Genomic DNA, 24,188 nt, shown 5'->3' with positions numbered 1-24,188 from the left:
TAAATCATGTTGGCAGAACCTCTACAGCAGTGGTCTCCAACCCTGATCTACCTCCCTGCAGAGTTTAGTTCCAACCTGTCTCCCATAAGCTGCCCTACTCCTTACTGTGCTCTAATACATCTAATCCAGCCAATCAGGGACTTAGGAAGAGGGTGATTAGCTGGAGCAGGTGAAGCAACCTGTGGTTGAAACCAGGCTCTGCAGGAAGGTAGACCTCCAGGGCCAGACCACTACTCTACAGTGTATTTTTGCAACGGTCCATTACTTCAAATCATAAATTCACTGTTATGACCCTGACCATGGCGACATATATGATATTCACAGCATGTATGGGACTCACTCTCTGTGCCTGTCTTCTTTAATCTTCTCTTCCACGGCCTGTAATGCTGCAGCCAGTGAAGCGCTAGTCTCCTCAATCTTCTGCTGCACAGCATCCGCAGTCATTACTCCCGATCCTGGCCCTGATCCGCCGCTGCCACTGTCCATAGACACCCCACTGATGGAGGAGCGAGGAGGCTTCACAGGGGGAGGCACAGGGGTCTGGGGAGTTTGGGGCGTCTGCGGGGTTTGTGGCGTCACCGGGGTCTGCGGTGTGTGTGGAGTCTGGGGGCTTTGGGCCGGCGGAGTCGGGACTTGACCGGGTTTGTGGTCAAAGCTGGGCTTTCGATCTTCGTGACCGGTTGCCTTGCTGGAGATGGCACAGGGGTCTGGTTGGGCGTTGCATTCATGGACTGAAGGATGTTCTTCGACGGCTTGGGAGCCGTGGGAGGAGGGGTGGGTTTCGGAGAAACTGGAGGAGGCATTTTCTTCCCTTCAACTACATAAAAGAGAGAGAGAGGGGAGAGAGATGGGAAGAGAAACTCACCTGAGCAAATTTTGATCCAACAAGAAAAGAAAGGCATCAAGCCTTTGAGAGGATACTCACATAATTGTGTAAAGACAGGGCAAGAGAAAGGGCCACACTGTGTAGTACCTGGGCTGCCAGGTGCCCCTGGTCCAGGAAAAGGGGCTTTCTTGGTCACGGCAGCCGGAGGTCCCTGCTTCTTCAAATGTTGGGCCAGAACAGGTTTGGGTGACACTGGAGGTTTGGCAGGTTTGCGAGGCATGCTTTCATTAAGCTGGCCCTCCAGGTCTGCGCTGTCCCTGCGAGGCTTGTTCTCTACATGCTCCTGTGGCCTAGGCTGTTCAGACACAGTCATGTCAGATGTTGGGCGTCTCTTGATGGTGCCAGTACCGTTCTGGTAAGGCACAGCCTGTGGTTCTTGCTGCTGCGGCTCCTCAGACTCCTTGTTCTCCCTGCTTTTGGGTCTTCGTTTCACCGTGTTGGACTCAATGAGGTGGAACTTGGCTTCCTCTTGGTGTTGCTTGGAGCTCCAGGTCCTCCTTTTAAAAGTGCTTGTACCATCCATGTTGGGGGGCTCCTCTTGTGGCAGGGAATATATACCATCCACTCCGTCATCACCCTCACCCTTGCCCTGTCTGGGTCTCTGCTTGATGGTGAGGTTTCCATCCTCAGCGAATGGCAGATTTTCGGCTGAGCTGCCAGTAGAGCTTTGCTGAGGTTCCTGTGACAGTCTGTCCTGGACCTGCTGGACTTGCTGGATCTGCATAGGCTGAGGCTGGTGTGGACCTCTTTTAGCTGCAGCCACCAGATCAGTCACTGGCCCACTGATGGTCCTGCGCCGGTTCACCACCTCTCCATCCAGACCAATGGCATCGTGTTGCTTCCCGCCTGTTGTACTCACCTGAGGAGAACAAATCTATCAAGGATTTATGCAAAGGTGCAAAGTGAAAGCCTTAAGACAAATGCAACTACAGTTTGTAGTAGCTACAAAACACAAACTTCCAAAAAAGTTCAATACTTTTTTACTCACACTGACTAAACCTCTGACACCAGAAACTGGTTCAATTTGATTTTCCACAAAATTATTGCTCTGAGGATTGGATAGACATGAAAGTCCTCCAACTCGGCAGCCTCTGTCTTCCATTTTAATATCATTTAAAAAGTCCTGTTTTCAGTATCGCCATGTTTCTGCACATATGGTAACTGCCGATTTTAGCATTTCTGATTCAGTCTTGCTTACCTGTAGATAATGTCCTGTAGATTTCTGAGCCAGACCTTTAGCTCCCCCTCCAATGGAGGACATCTCCAGCATGGCAGCGATGCTCCTTACACTGCCCGCACTTCCTGTGTCCACGGTGCCCCCCAGGTCACTGGCGCGTCTCTGTGGTTGGTAATTGACATCCAGGAGGTGACCACCTGTGCCTGTTTCTTTGGGCACCTCAGTCAGGTTGCTGCTGGAGCTGGAGATAGCCGAGCTGGAGCGTTTGGGTGGAGGCGGTGGAGGACCCTTCTTCTTCTGCCTAAGAGCAAAAGACTGGCTGCGGTTCACATTCTTGTCTGCTTGCCCTTTCATGGAGTTACTTCGGCCCACCCGATGCTGGACGGTTGCGTATTTGCCACCCATGTCTGGCACGTTTACCTCATCCCGCTCTGTTTCACTATCGGAAACAGCATAGCGGTTCAGACTGTGAGCTCGCTTCTTTGGTGTACCTTGCTCATTTCCATCGTCAGCATCACCCTCTGGTGGCAGGCACAGGAGAGGTACAGAGACAGCTGGTGCTGACTGCACTGCTTCTACACTCTCCACAGGCTGTGGGGCTGGTTGTGGATGCCCTCTGTGAGTTGGAGACTGAGGCATAGAGCGAGGGGACATGGGTCTCTCTGTCTGCTGCAGAAGCTGGGGGCTCGGTTTGGGCTTGGTCTGAGATGATGCCATGGTCTGAGAGGAAGGCGGCTTGGTCTTGGTCGGAGTCTGAGGTGGAGTATAAGGAGGACCACTGCCTTGTGGGTAAGACTGTCGTGGTTTTGGTTGTGAAACACTTCCTCTCTGGCCTCCCGCCTGACTGCTCTGACGCATTGTACGAGCCTCTTTTCTAGGAGGACCAATCGGTTCCTCTGAGTCCCGGCTCTTGTTGATGCTGTTCTCATGGAGGCTACGTGAGCGCTGCTGGGGAACCGGACCCCCGTTGGCATTATTTCGGACCTCAGGTCCATCCTGCACATTTACAGGGCGGCTCAGGGCAGCCTGAAGTTCCCCGCTCAGCTCGCTGTCCTGAAAGTTGGGATGGCTGTGGTTATTTAAATATACAGCTAAACAAATTTATCTCAGTATTCATTAACTACCAGTTTGAATGCAAAATTATATTGTTTAAGCAGAGCTTTATTTTTGTTTTATTGTTCAGCATATCAACTGGTAGTGATATTCCCACCTTTACCTGGAAGGTGGTCATCTTTGGAGACATGCACTCTCCACTGTCCGGTGGAGGGCTCTCGATAGCCACCATGTCCTGTGAGGATGGAGGTTTCTTACGCGTATTTCGATTTTCAGAGCTTTTCTGCATCTCTGCCAGCTTCTTCACAGCCAGCATGAGCTTCTTCTGGTGGCCTGGACCGATTTGGGTAGGTACATTGGTTATTATCACAAATATTAAAAGTAAAATGGGTAAATCTTAATTATTGCTTTTTTCATATTCAAAGAATGACGCCTGATTGAATACTTAAAAGTAGATCTGAATGATTTAATTGATTTTACATTCATTTTTATTAACATTTTCTTATTTCCGTGACCGAATTCTCATCACCACAACTTTAGTGTCCTGTTCTCGTATTTTTAAAGCTAATTCTAAAAAAAAAAAAAAAAATCTTTTTGCAAGTTTATCTCATTACCACAACACCTTGACAACCTCTGTATTTTTTTTTTTTTTTTACTTATGCAAAAATGTTGTGACTGTAAGTAACATTTTGTTGTTTTGGTCCACTTCCTTAGCATTTACAATGAAATCATTAAAGTTAATGTCTACATCAACAAATACAGCATACAATAACAGAATACAGTGTAACACAATATAGTACACACATTTATTCTCCAATTGAATAAAGTAAAAACTGTCGGTAAAAAATATCAGTAATGAGAAACTGAAATTTCAATGAATTGCGGTGATGAGAATTAGACTGCCAAAAACTTTTAAACAGAAAAGTTAAATCTTTCTGCTGTACCATAAGGAACTTCAACTCAGAGTAAATGTGTCAAATGTGTCCAATAATGTGTCACTCTATATTTTTTGCCATATCATTTTATATCAATGATTAGTGATCAAGCTCTGCTGTTGCAAGTGAATGGCCTGACTTCTTCGACCCATTTAATAAGTAAAACACACACCGCGTCATCTAGTGCATCAAAGCAATCCTTTACACAGATGACTATAAAAGTCATACCAAGACAGATAGAGTTTTGCAGATGATACAGTGATTGTTGGCCTGATGCAAGATAAGGAGACTGTACATGTGCAAAGTGGTGTATAGATATGAATTTGAAATTAAACATTACAAAAGCAAATTATATGAAAATTGACTTCCATAAAGTACCCCAGTCTCCATCAGCTGTATTTGTTGAGTTATATAGAAATGGGGAGAGTTATTGATGATAAACTGATCTTTAACATGAACACTGATATAATTTGTAAAAAAAGGGAGCAGATTGCACTTCTTAAGCAAGTTAGACAGTTAAACCTCCTCTATAAAGTCATTTACTGAATCTGTTTTAACTTTTTCTATGATTTCTTTTTTATTAGGAACTTAATGTAAGGAATAATAATTGTCTCAACAACATTGTTAAGGCGGCAATCAAAATAAACTCCCTTAAATAACATATTTATCTGTCACGTCACCCAGAAAGTGAGACTGATACTGTTTTGGTAATATTTTTATATTACTAGATATAATATATGAGCTGCATTGTGTGTTTTTGTGGATGTTGCTAATGATGCGTTTTTTTCTTGTGTTATATGTTTAGTACACCTGGCTCTGAAACTAATTTCCTCTCTGCGGATAGTAAAAGGAACTGAACTAAAGCAGCAAAAATACCTCAAATGCGCATAATAATTAGATGAAAATGATCATTTGTGATTATTAACATCTTGTAATCGTTTTCTCTCCTACCGAGCTTCGTGATGCCGATCTCCTGCAGGTCCTCCCAGGTGATGTCAGTGATGAACTCAATGTTCTCATAGCCGTTCTGGACCAGAACTTGGTAGTACTGACTCAGCCCTATCATGGTTAACCACTCGCCGAGATTAGCCTGAGAATCACACATACCTCATTATGGTTTCTTAATGTAATAATTTATTTTCTTGTTTGTCCTCTTTTGTGTTTGTGACACTCACAGGCTTTTGGTCAGGTGTCCACTCTGTCACGCTGAGCTTGTTGATCTCTGAGGTCATCTTCTTGCGATGACCTGGTTTAGTTACGCCAATGGCTGTCAGGTCCTAAAAAAAAGCATAAAGCATCCCAACCTACTATCAGACCAGCCCCAATACCCTCTTCACGCAACCATGCACTGTAAACATACACAAACATAAACATACTTATACAGTAAAATAGATACAAATCAATGAATGCATTCATATTGTTTATGTATAAGTGATTAACAGTGTTTTTTGAAATGACAATGTAAAAGCCCTGCAAAGCAATGAGGAAAGCAAAACAATACCAGCAGTAAGTGAGGAAAAGAAGCATTTTCAGAGTACCCTCAGACTTTTCCACCCAGCACACATCCACTAGGTGCTCAGACTTTTGCATTTGTACAGTATTCCGAAGCTTAAATAATCATCCGTAAATAGGTTAGCATAATGAAGCCAACACAAACAACCTCAAGGTGAAATATGGAAAAAGCATTAGGGGTAAGCGCTCACAAAGACTAGAAAAAGGATTAATCTGTGTAGTTAATGTGATTTCAAATGGTTTACACTGAAAACCTGCATCATGCCTCATTAAAATTTCATTAGAAAGCATTTCAGTAACACTTTACTGTAGGTCAGTGTCCATAAAGCTACATCACACCTACATTAGCCCTTCATAACAACTGACATAAACCTACGTAAACTTTTATAAACACGTATTCCAATAGGTATCATCTGTCAAAAAGATTTGTCAGCTTTGATGTCAAGTTCACAAAAAGTTCTGACATTAGGTTGTCGTGACACTTTATGGGATGAAATGATAGATTTTGTAGCTCAGTATATGTCGCACTAACAAAATTATGCTCACCATGTCAGGCACTGGGCTTTAGAAACCACCTGGGAATACTGTAGTTACCACCAAGCAACAATCTAGCAGCCACACATAACACCATAGCAATGCCCTAGCAACCACCTCTAGCACCATAGCAAAATCCTAGCTAACGCCTAGGATACCATAGCAATCACATACCAACACCCTAGCAACCACATGGAATATCACAGTAACCACCTAACAACTCCATAACAACCACCTAGCAACACTGTAGCAACAACCTGTGATCCCAGAGCAACCACCTAGCAACATTGTAGTAACCACATAGAACACTGTAGAAACCGCCGAGCACCTAACCACCTGCTGACATACCAAAACAACTGCATAGCAACACCCAAGCAACCACCTGGAGCACCATAGCAAAATCTTGGCATCATTCTATCAGCCACCTGGGATACCACAGCAATACGCAGGCAACCCTGTGGAATGACACAGCAAACACCTGGGACACCATAGTAACCACCTAGCAATGCTTTAACAGACACATAGATCACCAACACTCTGGCAACAACATAGATTATCATAGCAACCACCTAACAACACTGTAATAACCTGCAAACACTCTAGCAACAACCCGTGGTAACAGAACAACACTTAGCAAAACTTTAGCAACCACCTAGCAGTGCCATAGCAAACACCTGAGATACCAGAGCAACATCACAGCAACATTCTAATAACCACCTGGGAAATCATAGCAATCACATGGCAACACCCAGGCAACCATGTGGAATATCATAGCAACCACCTAACAAAACCACAGCAACCACCAGAGACACTACAGTAACTACACAGCCCCACCTTAGCAACCAGATAGATCACTGTTGAAACCACCTAGCAATGCTGTAGCAACCACCTGGAATACCAGAACAACCACCTAGCAACACCCTAGCAACCACATGGAATATTTTAACAAGCACCTAGCAACACTCTAGCAAAAACCTGGGATTATAAGAACAACCACCTAGCAACACACTGGCAACCACCTGGAAGACCATAGCAAAATCCTGACAAACACCTGGGAACTGCTTAATCTGCGCAATCTCTGTAATTTCTATCGAAAATGCACATTTCTATTTATTACGTATTATAAAGTTATAATGTTGTTTCATCCCAAAACGAGTAATGACTTCAAAGTTGACAAATGCAGCCGCTGTGATAGATGACGCCCATCAGAATAAGCCTTTATAAATGTTTATATCAGTTGTCATGGTGAGCTTATGTGGGTGTTACGTAGCCTTATGAACAGTGAAGCATTACCAACATTTCTACAGATGTACAACACATTACACACAATAACTGACCATCCAGCACTGGGGAGGAACAGATTCACACAGGGGAACAGACAAAAAGAGACACACAAAATAAGAGAGCACCATATGGACCGTGCCGTCCAACAGCCATGACTCTGCCAGCTCTGGCTGGGAGAGTTCAGCTTGCCCACTCATGCCGTGGGAAGCGGGACCAATCAGATTCAAGCTCCCATGACGCCCTGCTCTCGACCGTGTGAGCTGGAGGCTCATTTTTGGCCGTAACGGAGGAGCCCAGACCGTTGGAGGTGTTTTGGGGAGCGCTGAGGGAGGGATTGGCTCTTACCTCTGGGGTCATTCGGCTAATGGTGGGAATGTCATAGCCGGCGTTGATGAAGTTTGGAGCGTAGACCTGCAGCTGAAATTCGCTCAGCCATTCGATAACGGCCTCTGAGCTCTAGAAGAGAAGATATGAGGCAGTGGGTCACTGTCTCAGTCCCATCGCTAAGGGGTCAGTGGAGGGGCCAGAAAACTGAGTACCACAAACATACACTCTTGCCGGAGACTCACCCAGTCTGGTCACGCGTGAACTTAAATTTCACCTGTGTTGCATAAAGTGCACCTCTTGCACTTCATTTCAAACTTGTGTAGTACTCAGGTGCAACCGTCTCAACTTTGTTAAACAAGTTTCGTGAAACTTGTTAAAATGTAGATAATTAGTTAATGTTAACACCTGAGCCATATATGAGCTTCACAAAGCTTAACACATCATGTTGCTCATTTGCTGAGAATGAGCAGGTGGGTGGAGGATGAGAGGATGGGTTCCTCTTTTGAGTCTTGATTCCACTCAAGGATTTGGGAGGAGGCTTTGACCCAGATTTTCTCTATATTAATAAATCTTGATTGATAACCAGCTAGAGCAATTTTTTTTGACACTGGATGGACACTATTTGCATGAGACTTGTCTTGAACTTGTTAGTATTTGTCCTCTGATTTGTACTGGACTTGTTTTGTACTTTCTATTTGACCCTGTAGCATTTGTACTCGGTATTATATTGATCTCTGTTATTTGTACTATTATTATTTGTACTAAGTATTGTTTTAGACTATGGTATTTTAACTAAGTATTATTTTGGACTCCATAGTATTTTGATAGTATTTACACTCAGTATTGATTTGGACTCTATAGTATTTATACTCAGTACTGATTTGAACTCTATAGTATTTGTTTTGAGTATTGATTTGGACTCTGATTTTATACTCATTATGGTTTTGACTTGATAGTATTTGTACTTGGATTTCTCTTGGATTTGTTAGTATCTTTGTGTCAGATGTATAGGGTTTGTTCCCAGACTGGTGTTAGTCTCCATCATCGGCCTAACCATTATTCTTGGGTTTTGACCAAAGCCAATCCCAGCTATTTAAAATCTATTTAAAACAATTTTTCTTTGTTTTAACTGCTGCTAATGGACAAAGACTCATACTCGAGCAATGCAAAACCAAATCATTGCTTCTATATCTGTTTTATTTAACTAATTTACATTAGTATTGGTTGGATTCATTCGGAGCAACAAATGGAGAAAACCTCAGGGCATAGATGCTGATGCTGATCATCTGAAGACCTGAAAAGCTTCCCCACTGAGAGACTACAATTAAAAACGGACTGTTGAAGTCAAATTCTAAACTTTCAATTCATACGCATGTGTGCTTGTAAACAGATAGAGGTATTTTATTTATTTTGTTTTTTGAGGAAAAATATGTTACCTTTGTCAGTTTCTGACATTGAAACAAATGCTAATGTGTCAGATGTGCAGAAGTCAAAGCTGACTTTGTTCCAGTTTCTGTGATTTGTAAATACTGTATGTGAAAATGAGATCTGATCAATATCTGGAAACTGCATTTATATGGCCAGTGTAAATATGCTGTCTTAATTCAATGCTGGTCAGATCACAGTGATCAAAAACAGCCTAGGCCAGTCAGATATGGAACCGTATTTGTACTCAGTATTATTTTGGACGTGATAGTATATGTACTTAGTATTTATTTGGACTCTATAGTATTTGTACTGAGTATTGATTCGGACTCTATAGTATTTGTACTCTGTATTGATTCAGACTCTATAGTATTTGTACTCTGTATTGATTCAGACTCTATAGTATTTATACTTAGTATTGATTTGGACTCTATATTATTTGTACTCTGTATTGATTCAGACTCTATAGTATTTGAACTGAGTATTGATTTGGACTCTATAGTATTTGTACTCTGTATTGATTCGGACTCTATAGTATTTGAACTGAGTATTGATTTGGATTCTGTAGTATTTGTACTCTGTATTGATTCGGACTCTATAGTATTTGTACTGAATATTGATTTGGACTCTATAGTATTTGTACTCTGTATTGATTCGGACTCTATAGTATTTATACTCGGTATTGATTCGGACGCTGTAGTATTTGTACTCTGTATTGATTCGGACTCTATAGTACTTAAACCTGACTTTGCTCCAGTTTGTGGGATTTGTAAATATTGTATGTGGAAATGAGATCTGATCAATATCTGGAAGCAACATTTATAGGGCCGCTGTAAATGTGCTGTCTTAATTTGATGCTGGTCAGATCACAGTGATCAAAAAGGTCAGTCAGACAGGGAAACATACAGAGCCTTGCTCTGTCTCTGCCTCTGGGACAGATTTTTCTCAAACAAACATGACAGCGCACAGATGTGGGAGTAAACACCGCGCTGGCCTCTGAGAGCCAAAGGTCAATAGGGCAAGACCGATCAGAGACAAGTTGACATTGCTTTACATGAACCCTGAGGACATCTACGAGTCCTCTCACCCACCTTCACATGCAAGCACTGTGGAAAGAAGGCACTGAGGAGCTTAGCAATCTGCCAATATGATAGCAATTAACATGCTAAGCACTGCCCACTCTCACACAGAAGTGAGAAGCTCAGAGTCTGTTCCTTTCAGGGAGGATACAGTATATGTCCAAAAGTGTCTGCAAAACACTTCTCATCTGTGAGTTTGGCTAATTAAAGCCCACTGTAAAGAAATCTGAGTTGGTAAGTTACAGTTAATTTAGTTACATCGTTAATGCACCATTTAACTTCAAAACTGCCTGAATAACTTTATAGATTTACCAGAATGGGGTAACAGCCCATTCTGCTAAAATAGACCATCGCTGACTTGGAGGGGAGCTCTACAGCGGGTGCTGTGAAGCTCTGCTTCAGCTCAAACCTTTGAGCACTAAAAGAAGTAAATAAACTACAAGAGCAACCATGACCTCTGACATTAAGTTTTCAGATTTTTTTTTTTTGTAAAACTTGTAAACATGTGGAAAAAGTTGCTAGGCTTTGTCAACCCCCTCAAGTGAAAAGAGGAACTGCCCTAGATATGCTGAATTTTACTGTAAAATACACATCACAATAAAAAAATCAATATTTATTGAAAATTTTGTCCTAATTTATTTTTTTAAAGCACTGTGGATGGGATTCTCTGGAGAAACCACAAGGCTAAGGTCACCACGCCCAAAGTTTCATTAAAGTTGCACAGCATTGAACTGTGAATGGTCGGTTCTTCAAAACACCGGTCTACAAACTTTTGGACATATATTGTATCTCTGGCTGGTGGAAACTGTACAGCGTTTCTTTTTTTGAAAGGAAAGACAGAGCAGATTTGGTCAGATGGCCGTAAGATCCGGTCTTCAGGCATGAAGCCACCCAGCACTTTACAAACCCGAAGCCATCCGATTTCTCTCAAAGTGAATGCCGGAACTACTGAATTAGTTCCACTGTGCTCCATCTGGGAGCTTCACAAGATCCAAGGCAGTCAGGACTCAAAAAATCAGACTCTAAGTCTCACACTCTCGTTTCGTTTTATTGCCACACCAAATAAAATGAGTCAACACTGCTGGGTACCTCCTGAACAGAAATCGCAGGCTAAATAAAAAGTCTGGAATGGGTTTCTAAAAGCAGCAGATGAAAGAAGAGATGGTAGAGAATGACGGATGAGGAGCCTGGCCAGGACGCAGAGGAACACCTACAGGAGGAGTCAGTGTAGTGGAGCTGGAGAGAGGATAGGAGAGAGAGGAGGACAGACACACTGCCCATTTGGGGATAGCTAGCTGTTTTCAGCATGTATTCTGTTGTTTGTTTACTGTTTTAAAGCCTTTTATTTTATTTAGAGGAAAACAATCATATTAAACAGCACACAGTAAGTACGAGTGCTGAGGGCACAGTGACACTGCAAGATTCAAGGATTGTTTCACTGCAACTGCCAAAAATAATGTAAAAAAGATCAGGGGCCCTATCACAGAAACTTCACTCTGAAATCTGATGTTTTTAGTTTCCATGACGACATCAGTCCGGGCTGAATTTGGGACAGTAGCTATTCCAGAACAATACTTCCTAACTTAATAATCCCATCATTAACTCCAGATAAGAAAACAGCATCACACAAACATCCTAATTAGACTAAACCTCCTAAACACTGTCCTAACTTTAGGATAAACCCCAACAGGGTCCTAACTAATGTTTAAGGCCTGTTTCTATGGTTTTTAGGTGGCTGTATCAGGCAGCATAGTTCACTACCAGCATTTGGGAAATGGAGACTGAAACTAGGGAGCAGCAATGCTCTGATAAACAGCAGGGGGCGCTCTCACATTATTCACTACTTACAGTTTATCATGCTTTAGGTCAGTTTGAGCTGTCTGGCTAATCTGATTATTTTGATTATGTTTCTGCTGTGTGTGTTTATGATCGGTTGCTAGGAAACAGACATGACAGTTGATTGCTGACTTTTATCAAGTAAGTTAAGATTTCCTAACTGGAGATAAGAAAAGATGCTGTAGGATGAGATAAGATTCCTAAATTAAGGTCAGATTTGCTGTAGATCTTATCTTGAAGAAAAAGATCATACGTTAAGCCTGAAAGAGAAGAAGTTTCTGTAATACAGCCCTAGAACTTTAAAGTAAACTGAATGTAGTAAAGATCTACAACCTCAGAAAAGAAAGGTACCAAACTGTCAGTGAGGCAGAACCCTTAAGGCTACATCTTCAGTACCTTTAGTCAGGAAACATAATTGTACCATAATACATAACAAATATACATTTAACTCTTTATAACTTAATAATTAATTATTATAATCATTTAATTACTGACTCCACACACGCTGTCATCACTCCAGTCTAATATTTAATGGTTCTGTTTAAAAACATTAGGTTATGAAAAGTAACACTCTTAAAATGAAAAATGGTTCTTTAGTAAAGACAATGGATCTATGAAAACACAAAGAACCATTTGCATGCTTAAGCGGTTCTATGCATGGTTAAGTGCTTCTTCAGGTTAATGGAGAATGTGTGTATATAGTTCTATATAGAACTTTTTTGATGAGGGTTCTATGTAGCACCAAAAACAGTTCTGCTCTTATTACAATGTCAAGGTTGTAACAATAGTAGAACCTTTTTTGGTGCCATACAAAACCATATACAACACATTTTGCATCAATCTGAATTATTTTAGTGTTCATGATTAAATAAAGAACCCCTGCCTTTACTAAAGAACCCTTAAAGAACCATCTTTTTTATGAGTGTAGTTCTGAGGCCCAAAAATGACCTATTTTTACACTTAAAAAAGCAACTAACATAATAATGTGTTTTTATTTAATCTCTTTCTCTGTGGTTCACCGTGTGCCCACTGGACTGACACCGTCGGTTACAGTACCACATGCGCAACAGTCTGATTGATCGCCACTCAACATATTTGCATAAAGTTTGTCCAGACGCAGCGAGCTGGGAGAGGAAGGTGGCCATCAGTGGTCTGATGTGTCAGTTATGTGCATATATTACATCACTGAACAGTGAGAACATTAACATCTCACGTGTTTATCTATCACAATCACAATATGGGTTTCTGTGATGACAGAACAGATCATATAAACGACACACGCAATCAATGAATTACATTAAGCAGCTTTTAAACTTAGCTTTTCAACAACCGTAGCATGTTAACATGAATTCTTGACTTATTTGAACTTGAATAATTTGTTTTACATTTGTTTAATTTGTTTCAATGAACTCATTTCATGCTAATCTGGTTTCTAACTTTTTCAGGTAAACTGCGTCATTTTTTACAGTGTAGTAACTCACTGGGTCTTTTAGTCAGGGACTAGTGGGAGTTAAAGAGCAATTCAGTATGTTAAACTGTGGCCTGAATATAGAAATTTGTAGTCTCAATATAGTAATTTGTGGCCTTAATATAGTAATTTGTGGCCTTCACATTTTAATTTGTGTTCTCAATATATTCATTTCTAGCCTACATATATGAATTTGTGGCCGCAATATATTATTTTACAGCCACAATATAGTAATCTGTGGCCAGACTTTATTGAAAAATAATCCCCATTTCACAGTTCGTTCTGTGCAGTATTTCATCTAAAAAACCCACCACAATGATAGTTTGTTACCACTAACAGTGATTTACATTAACAATTAAAAGTGTCTTATAAGAATCTTCTGTTCCACCTTAAACGCTGTGGGAACTACATTCCGGTGCCTAAATGTGCCAGAATCTAACCGCGGCACTGTTTAAGATGAAACAAAAAATCTGAACAAGAAAAGTTCATTATTTTAATCATAACTTATCGCTTCTCTTATCGTCATGGTGATACCTGACAGCTTTATCGATCATCACGTAATGTCAAAATCACGCAGCCCTAATGGGCAGTGAGAGAGAGAGAGAGAGAGAGAGAAAGAAAGAGGGAGGACTGCCACTCACCGTGTCTCTCCTGCAGCCCAAAGCCTGCAGCACAGATGAAGCGAGCTGAGACAGGAAGTGCTGCGGCAGCATCCTGATCAGCGTGTATGAAGGTAAAGGCGCACCTGTCCGTGTGTGTGAAAGCAGGTTCAGCCCCTCTTACCTTCCCCTCGGACTGAGCGTCAACTTTCCTCTGAGACTCTGAGTACGGCTGCTCGTGGAGAGGACAGCTCGACACGCTCTGGCTGCGCGAGGTGGGACCTGCAGGAAACACGCACATGTTGGCACGTTAACATGGCACAACCAATCCACTTTTCTGTTGCTTGACCAACTGGCCTCCTCAGCCAATCCTCTCGCCCCTGTTCCTCCTCCCACGGCCATCTGGTACAGTAGAGCAGCCAAACTCTCAGTACTGTAACAACTCACACCGAGATTTTACAGCAGAAATTGATTCATGAAAAGATAGGCCTGGACGAAGGGGAGACGTAATCAGATATCAGCCACTAACTGATAAATAATCAGACAGCAGCGAGTGCTGCATTGTGAAACTGATAGAAGACTGATTGTTAAACAGCTTGCTAAATAATATCAAATCAGGGTGGGTGATATAGAAAATAACACTATACTTAAAACTATACAAAAAAACAAATCACAATATCATCATATTGTCTGCCCCTAATATTAAATAAAAGTGTGAAAAATTCCTGCATAATTAAGTGGTAAAGATGTAAACAGAGTGATTCAGAGTGGTTTGGTGTGAAACTGTTTACAGTGGTGGTGACAGGAACCAGACGTCCACCTCTAAAAGCTCCTTCACAGAAAGTTTGTACATGAAACGGTTATGAATTCACTGCCTGATGACTGAGACACTTTTATGATAGTTTTTAGAACTTCAACTCAATTCATGGTGGAGAGATACAAGCAGGGTGCTGTGAGGCAAAATAGTCCCTCAAAGAAAACGTACTATTCCAGATTTTCCACTATTTTCCATCATCAACATTTCATATAAATTCAGAAGACTCATGTAGGGTCACTGGTGGTTCTGGATAGTAAATAAAATGTCTATATTTGTGTTGAAGTCGTAGCAACCCTGGTTCCTATCACCACCACTGTAAAGTCTCTACAATCAGTCATTTCACAAAATCTGAGGAATCTCCTAATCAAGAGTTTGAATACAGCTGAATTACACAGCAACTCTAGAACAACAGGAAACACCTGTTTGTTTTATATGTATGCACATGAACAGGGATTTGGAACATGCTGAGCAGAAGTTTCTCCAGCTGGGGGCGATATTATAATTATAATCCAAGTCATATTTGTGGTGATATAATCAATAACAGAACTTAAACAACACAATAGTGTGCTAATTATTCTAGATATCGCTTAGGACCAAAAAACAGACTGTCTTCTTTCTAAACTGCCGCCCACTCTGGTGCTCATGCGTACCCTTCGTTGTGGTAATGGACGAATGTTCCAGGGACTTGGACTGTTCCAGAAGGTGCTCTTTAGCTTTAGCTGACTGCGACAGCACTGTAGCCAGAAGCTGCAGGATGAACAAAACATCAACAGATCATTAATAACTCAGCATTGCACACCATTACTGGTTAATAAAATGTAGCCAATTTTCCCCAAATGTCGTTGATCAGATAAGTGATGTTTGGTGTCTGAAACAGACACATAGCTAACAAAACTAACCCCTACAAAGCTAACCCCCAATTAGCGTGGTGCTAACTACAGGCCTAAACCATCACACACTTGCCTCAAACTGTTGCACACAATTTTCCAATCACTCCTGGTGGACTCGATCAGGAGAAAGAAGACTGTAATCCAAAATGTAATTCTTTATATTATTATACTGGAGCTACAAGGCTAACATTGCTCACACTAGAAGTCAATAGTCACCCAAATATTTTCCTTAAAACTTCTCTCTATCTGCTCAAACCTCATCCAGGTCTTCGTTAAGGTGGTACAGACTTGAAGATGTGGATTAGGAGGTATTGGGCCAGATTCATAAAGCAGCAGATTTACAGACATGTTAAGAGTGAATAGCGTGGCAGTTGCACGTTTATTGATTCATAAATTACCGCCTTGTTTTACAAGGTTGTGCAATGTGAGGCTTGACTACACGATTATCTCATTCAACATGCCGTGGTAGAAATTCATTGCACGACTAAGTACCAAAAATAAGGCCTGAACTTCTCTGACGGTCATTTTCCTGCTAAGAATGATATTTTCTATAAACATGTTTGGTCTTACATGCAACAAATCACTTATACACACACTCAGCTCATTAACCAACACATTTCAAAGACGTGTTTTCTTTGGACGGAACATCACAGTAAACCTTACGTGCTGTTGTAGGAGAACATAGGAGAAAAAAGACATGCTTGAGGAAATAAAAGCTAAACCAGCTTGTCAGTAAAGTAAATGTTAGCATGTCAATTTAATTTTAAATTGTAATAAGAAATTATAAATGTTACTTTTGTTATGAATACATTATTTCTGTAATTATAATGCAAAAGGCCTAAATCATTATTATTATTATTATTATTATTACTTAATTGATTAATTGATAACTTGTACAGCAATATATAATTGAAATTTAAGATAGTAAAATAAAAAATAATTTTGTAAGAGTAAAAACATTTTTATAAAGAAATTTTGGTTCTTGATTAAAAGTTATGATAGATTAAGATAATTTAAAGAATAATAAGCTCTTAATAATAAGCCCTTGATCAACAGGTGCATCCAAATAGTTGAAAGCGACTGAACCCTTACTGAACCTGATATCTCTATCCATATGACAATAAACCGGCCTGGTAGAGCATCATAATACCGCATACAATGTAATGTGAAACACCTCAAGAATAACAATGAACATGCGTACTGCACAAATTATACAGCGCTAAGCTGACAAAGAGAGGTTTTAACAAAATGATGACAGCGTTACAACCATAATAAGCTGTCAGACCTCCATATTTTACACAGATTCAAAGTCCGATTACTGCTAGAAAATAAGCCTGAAAAACAAAAGAAAGCCACCTCTAATGCTGTGAGATTGTTAACACTGCTGTCGCTGCGTCACCGTCTCTGAGACACTGACACTGTCCTGATCAGAAGGTAGCTTTCAACTGTTTAAACACCGAAGATAAGATTGTTCATATCTGACTGGATAATTATCATTAAGTCACACATCTTTAGAATCATTGAGGTATTTTTATATTTTGGTTCATTTAAATAGCTGAGTGCAGTACATTTTTACACCTCTGCAGTACCGTTTAATGAAAAGTAAACCTGAATTCAGTTGAAATCACCTCCAAATTACAGAGCACATGCAAACAACCCAGTCATCATGAATTATTTCAGGACTTTCCACTGGCAGAATGGAAATCGACTCATCTGCTGTTATTATTTATAATAACAAAACTGCATAGTTTAATTCAAAATATTATAAAAGTAATGAAAAATGTTTAAAAAAGCTTAAAAAATTTATTTAAAAATATTAAAATTCAAAGCCAAACTGGGAAGCTCCAAAACAGCCTGAAACTGAACATTTTACAGCTAAAGTGAAAAGGGGTGAATGGTGCGACGTCAGTCTAAGCATTGGCCTTATCGTCAGGAGATCCTGGTGATGTTACAGCCATCCGTGGCCGGGAGTCCAAGAGAGCACTAAATAGATATGACTAAATTGGGGAGAAAAATGGGAAAAAAACATTCTACTGAGTTTTCAAAAACCTGAATTTTCAGTGATCAAAATGCTGTTTTGGCGTGGACAGGTGCCAGTCCCGGGTCATCAAAGTAACCTGGGCACAAATTGCCATTTGGCAATCGCAGTGTTGGACATGTCACTATTATAGGTGGATATTTATATTCCAACTGAGACAAAACAGGAGTACGATTACTTACATATTAACGACAGCAAGTTAACATAAACTCAACAACCAATAAAACACTTCCTCCTATAAAGCATGTGTCCACTCTTCCCAAGCACATTGCCCAATGAAGATGACATCAATTAATATCAGACAGCTGAGATGGACATAAAGATAAAGCAGCAAACTTAAAAACTGTCAATCATCTTAAACGGAGAGCATGTCGAAGTAGACAATTCACAGATCAATGGTGACAAAGACGATGCACCTTTTTTCTTTAACTCTTGCTGATATTTTATATTTGGCTTGAGGAAACGTGCATCCACTACTCTGTTGGGGTATCATGTATCACTTTAAGAGATCCACCAAACACATCTTCTGAAGCTCCAAATTCAAAGTACATCCAAAGAAAGTACATTCGCTCACTGCTAAAACCTGAAAGTCTGACTGAGGTAATGGCGGACCATGTAACGGCTGCTAAGCAGTGATAGAAGGAGAAAATAAAGAATCATGATTATGATCGTACGGCTGTAACACAATAACAAAATAGAATATACTTAATTTTTTCCACTAGTAGGCTTCCCAATGACTCCTAGTGGCTCAGGCCCATAAAACTGTGGGATGATCCAGGTCTGATAGGAGGTCAAAAACAAATAACTTGTCCAGGTTTGAGTGGACGAGGCGTCCCTTGAGTCTGTAGAAGCAGGTCTGAAATAACTCTCACCTTCACCCCCTCAGCCTGGGCATGGAGAATGTGGGAGCTGCTCCCAGCGCTCTGGCCGCTACCTGAGGAGCGGGCACTGGCCACGCTGCCCGAACTGCCCACACTGCTGCGATCTCCACCTGAAACAACACATGCATGGACAGACGGACAGACAGACAGACAGTGAGTCCAGGCTGCTTCTGACTGGCCCTGAACTCACGCTCCGCTGCAATGCACTGATACTGAAACATGCATGAGGAGACAGAGGATGCACTGCAATCATGAACATCAGGCTGTTAGAGTGGACAGAGAGGATACTTAAAGCGACAGTTTGGTGGAAACTTAGATTTACCCAACTTAACCCCGTCAATTCAAATGTAGATGATCAGCCGAGACGTGTTTGGTGTCTGAAGTTTGTTTCTTCAGTTTCAGCACTGGAGCTTCAAGGCTAATGTAGCTAACAAGTAACATGATGCTAAAAATATGTCTAAATGACAAACTCTGTGCAGTTATTCATTGTCTGTAACAGGCTTAATTATGTGGTTTCTGACACTGTATGACTAAAGCACATTGGCATTTAACATTTTTTGTGGAGTGCCTCAGGGTTCAGTCGTAGGGCGACTAGGTGGTTATCATTAGGAAACCTAATATCAATTTTCACAGCTATACTGATGACACACAATTAGAGTTGGCACTGGAGCTACAAGGATAATGTAGCTAACAAGTAACATGGTGCTAAATCTATGTGTAAATGCCTCAAACTGTGTGTAGTTGTTCAGTATCTCTAATAGTCTCGATTATGTCGTTTTTGACACTGTATGAATCACTGTTATCTATAAACATGGAGTCCCTCAGGGTTGTTTAAGGGCCTTTGCTTTTCTCTTTGTACATGTTACTTCTAGGTGATGTCATTTGGAAACATAATATACATTTTTATAGCTATGCTAATGACACACAATTATATATTTCTAATCCTTCTCATGATCAAGACTCTGACCAACTGTGTATCAGATATTTCTCACTAAATTCTTTACAACTAAATCACAAAAAACTGAAATACTGACCATTGGAACTAAAACTCACAGAAAGTTGCTTTATGAGAAGCTCATCTCTTTATTTTAATGTACCAAACCTGTAGTAGAAACCTGGGTGTGATCTTAGACTCTGAGCTCTGTTTAATCTGGATGTAAACACTTATTGTGTAAACTGTCATTAAAGCAGCTTTTTATCAGTGAGGAATATAACAAACGTTCAGTCCTTTCTCTCTCAGAGCAATGCAGAGAAACTATTTGCTGTATTTGTTTAGTGTATTGGTGAGGTGATCAGCAACATAGATCCTCACAACACCAACACAGAGCGCTCATATCACCCTGTTTACACACTGCACTGACAGCCTGGATCTGTTAGAGAGAGTTTAAAGCTCTGCTGCTGGTTTTTATAGCTTTAAATGACCTTAAATCTCCTGGATGTTGGTCTGTTTACGATCTCAGATCTTCGAAAGCACCTTCAGTAAAACACAGAAAATGTGGACACTTTCAGTTATTCTGCTTCTAAACTGTGGACCTCAGATCAGCTTTTATTAGATAGTTAAGTTCAGAGTTCACTTTTAATAAACACCTGAAAGCGCAGCTCTTTGACTCAGAGCTTCAGTAAACCTCTACGGCTTTTTGGTCTTTATCTCTAATCTGATCTGCATTATTGTCTTATATGGTTTTAAATTAATACTTATAATTTCCTCTATTACAGTTCAAAATTCGAATGAGAAGTTGTAGAATGAGAAACTGACTTTGACTTCATGACTTTTTAGCGTTTGTCAGTTTCTCGTTGCAGATTAACTGTATCAGGAAACCAGCTGGTGTGATTATAAACACAATTCTGTCTATTTGTCTCTAAATTATCGATGTTCATCTTAAATCTCTCTCTTTGCCATTTCGTTAGCTACTAGCTGGGCGAGACTGTTGTATATGTTGCTATGGTTACCAGCAGTCTGTGCTGATCGTCAGGGTTAAAGGGTGAATTAGCAGTTCTACATTAACTCCAGAGTTTGACCATTTATTGTTAAACTGTGTTGAACGATCAACAGAGCTTTATTTTACTGTAAAAGAGGATTATTTTATTTTTACCTACAAATCTGATTCTGCTGTGGAGCTGCAACAGGACAGTAAAAGAACCGCATATTGCTGAGCTTATGTAGAAGTCTATGTAGAATCTATTGTCAGAGTTATTTATAAAATATATCCTTGAGTCATTATTAATAAAAGGTTTGCAGTAATCATTAATTTAGAAACTATTAAAATAGAGTATAGAGTCATCGTAACTAAGGCCCAGGCTGTCTTAGGTAGGAAAACAGGCCTCAAGCTTTTAGGCGAGAGGGGGTCTGTATTTTTGCAGCGCTAAGAAGCCTTAAGAGATAAGCAGACATCGCCATGTAAGAAATACGGTCTGTTCACTAAAAGCAAGCTAGCTTTTAGTGAGGAGATAGATAAGCAACTCTTAAATAATTAAAAAGGCCCAATTGGAGAGTCGTAAAAAAGGTCCTTGTCAGACAAATTTAACATAGCAAATATAATGATAGCTAATGGGAACCCTAGGATGGTCAGAGAGGAGGAGTGAAGAGAGTGTCCCAGGGAGGGGCACTGACCATATTCAAAAAACATTAGAAAAACTGACGTAATGTGTTGAATCTTTGCATTTTGGCGATCCAGGAGCCGACTTGTCACCTGAAACTTAATAAATGAAGATGACCTTCCTCAACAGAACCATCGGCTGAAGTTTGGTTTTTCATTTTTCTTTAACCTTCTGCAAGAATGCTTTTTAATCTTTTTGACTGCATTAGCCTTTTTGCATTTTGTAAGAATCCTTTGATTTTAATCACCCTTTTTTGTCTTAGAGAACAGAATAATTTAGTACTAAAACAACATGAATTAATTGATACTTAACAACACGCGTTTCATCCACATCGTCCAAGACTCGGGGTAGGAGGGCGAGTCCCGACACTATGTAGAAATTCTAGATAAGAAGGACCATCGTTTTAAGTGTAAAACCTTTGAGCAGTATAGTAACAGTTCCAATTGTTGGGGTGCATGTTTATTATCCGTTAGCAACATTAGTCTCGTAGCTCCAGCACTAAACCTGAAATAGCAAATGTCTCAGCTCACTGCTGGATTTTGGGGTCAGTTTAAAACTGTGTAAAATCAACCTCCTCTCCAAACTCTCCCTTTAATAAGTGGACTGCTGGAGGTGCAGCGTGTGACCACAGACTGGACATGGTAAAGGACAGACGTGGACAGCACAGAGTGAGAGGTGGATCTAATGGTCTGATGAGCTTAATCTGTATGACACACAGCAGACAGGAGATGTCCTGGTCCACTGAGAGTCAATGCTCAGGCCACCACACGGCCACGTCAGTGTGCAGGGCTCTGCCGGAGCTGACTCAGCGGACGCTCCTCTGACAGCGCATGGAGGCTGGGTGTCTGCAGCCGAGGAGCATCTGAGGTCAGGCGGACAAACAGTGGCCTGGAGAGGAGCAGGACAGACCAGGGCGAGCGAGGGATTGGGGGTGGGGGGTGGGGGGTGGGGGGGGGGGGGGTGGGGGGGGTGTTGCTTGGGGGTTGCTCCGATCGAGCAGCTGACGAGCTAGACTGGATGATTTTTATTCGAAACACCTTGTTTGAATCTCTGTCTTGATTAGATTTGAAGACATATATGATAATCATCAGTGAAGCAAACTGCAAATATTTACACTGCAAAAAGATGAGCTAAAATAAAATAAATAAACTGTGAATTTGATCAGATTACTTACTACTTACTCACTACAGGTCAGTAGTCAGTCTAACACACTGAATATTAGCAAATAACTTTTTTTGTGTTCTTAATTTCAGCACAAGGCTGAAGAAGGAGCAAATAAGTGAGCAATCCAGTGTAACTGACTGAACTCTAGTGGAGGTGATTCTGCTGATACTGAAACAAGCTGTCTGATGTTGAAACAGCTCTTTATTAAAAACCCATGTTTAATTTAAAACTAGTCCTTAATCTCAGAGATGACGTCTTACAGCAGGACACTGATTTTACTGACATCACTGCCAGCACTGAGAGAAACTTTACTCAGCATTCAGTATTTTAAAAAATATGTCGTTTGATTCTTAAATCAACCAGCTGAACTTGAGTTTGTGTGTCAGAATCTTAAATCAGGTTATTTTAGTGAAAGAGAGACAGTACAGACTGGTTATCTGTCTAATGTAGCTTGTTTCACTAGTACAATACTCAGTTTTCAGATTTCCAGAGGCATAAAAGACACATTCATGATCAGTTTAACATTAAACAATGAATTCAAAGATAAAAACTAGTAAATAGGTTTTAAAACAGGATCATTAATCTCATAAACTACATTCACATTACAAGTCTCATTGCTTAAATCAGATTTTTGTGCTAAAATCCAATCTCTCTGACACAACGGTTCACACTTGTTTAGGTAAGTGACTCAAATCTGTCATTAATGTGAACAAACTGGCATCCTGAAATGATCCTCATGAGCACATCTTACTCAGTAACGTCACATGAATGAATCGTGTTCATTATCAGCACGAACTAACGAGCAGAATGAGCTTCACTGAGAAGATAATTAACTCTAATCAGCTGCTTCAAGGAGAAAAGGGGATGAGCTGCTTTTCCATTGTTTACAGGCTTTAACTTCTGTTCAGCACTGCTGCCATGGTAACCCTGAATGATGGCGCAGCGCAGTGGGAAAAGAAAGAACATGAATTCCAATCTGAGCGCCACATTAAGGTCACGTGGCTACAAATCAGATATGTATCCAATATAGGATCACATATGAAAGTGGCTCAGGTGAAATGTGAAAAGATCAGATTTGCGTCCACACAGCCCTGAAACATAAGATCTGAGTCACATTAGGGCAGAAAAACAGATTTGTGCGACTTTAATCTGAAAATGTGAACATAGCCATATTTCCAGATCTGAGTCCGCATGTGGGTTGGTTCAGGACGCAGGCTCACATTAGGCAGATTTGAGCCACTTACCAACACAAATGTGAACCATCATGTTTGTGAGGTCGGATCTGGGCAAAAAATCTAATTGTAATGTGAACATAGCCAAAGTGGCTCAGATCTGATTTGAAAAGATCAGATTTGTGTTTCCCACAGCATTGAAAACATCTGATGTGAGTCACATTACACCAAAAAATCTGATTTTTGCACATTGCACATTTAAGTGACTAAGTAATGTGCTTCAGTGCTTTTGCAGAGTTCTGTATGTAAGTGTTATAAAAACAACAAATTCAAAACTGGCTGTTTTTGCAGCTTAGTTTCCATATTTGGACTGTATGGACTGGGAGGTAAGAGGAACATTTTAAAATGTTTCTCCATGACATGGAAAATAGGGTAACACAATCCAAACACAATTTGGATGGTCCACTGTGGATACTGTAAATGCTCAGCCTGTCTATAAATATCATTCAACTA

At 40.6% G+C, this 24,188-nt stretch overlaps 1 protein-coding gene across 1 annotated transcript in view; it reads right to left on the bottom strand.

The window, feature by feature from the left end:
• caskin1 (CASK interacting protein 1) overlaps positions 1-24,188 on the bottom strand; it is a 176,356-nt gene that overhangs the window by 5,136 nt on the left and 147,032 nt on the right. Inside the window, 11 exon segments of the mRNA XM_037544688.1 lie at positions 341-644; positions 647-817; positions 974-1,745; positions 2,085-3,116; positions 3,280-3,449; positions 5,003-5,141; positions 5,227-5,328; positions 7,727-7,837; positions 14,300-14,397; positions 15,583-15,679; positions 18,733-18,851. Of these exon segments, the coding sequence (XP_037400585.1) occupies positions 341-644; positions 647-817; positions 974-1,745; positions 2,085-3,116; positions 3,280-3,449; positions 5,003-5,141; positions 5,227-5,328; positions 7,727-7,837; positions 14,300-14,397; positions 15,583-15,679; positions 18,733-18,851 (3,115 nt within the window).

The sequence above is a fragment of the Pygocentrus nattereri genome, chromosome 14, assembly GCF_015220715.1.
Source record: "Pygocentrus nattereri isolate fPygNat1 chromosome 14, fPygNat1.pri, whole genome shotgun sequence".
Classification (NCBI taxonomy): domain Eukaryota; kingdom Metazoa; phylum Chordata; class Actinopteri; order Characiformes; family Serrasalmidae; genus Pygocentrus; species Pygocentrus nattereri.
This window is presented reverse-complemented; position numbering and strand designations above follow the sequence as displayed.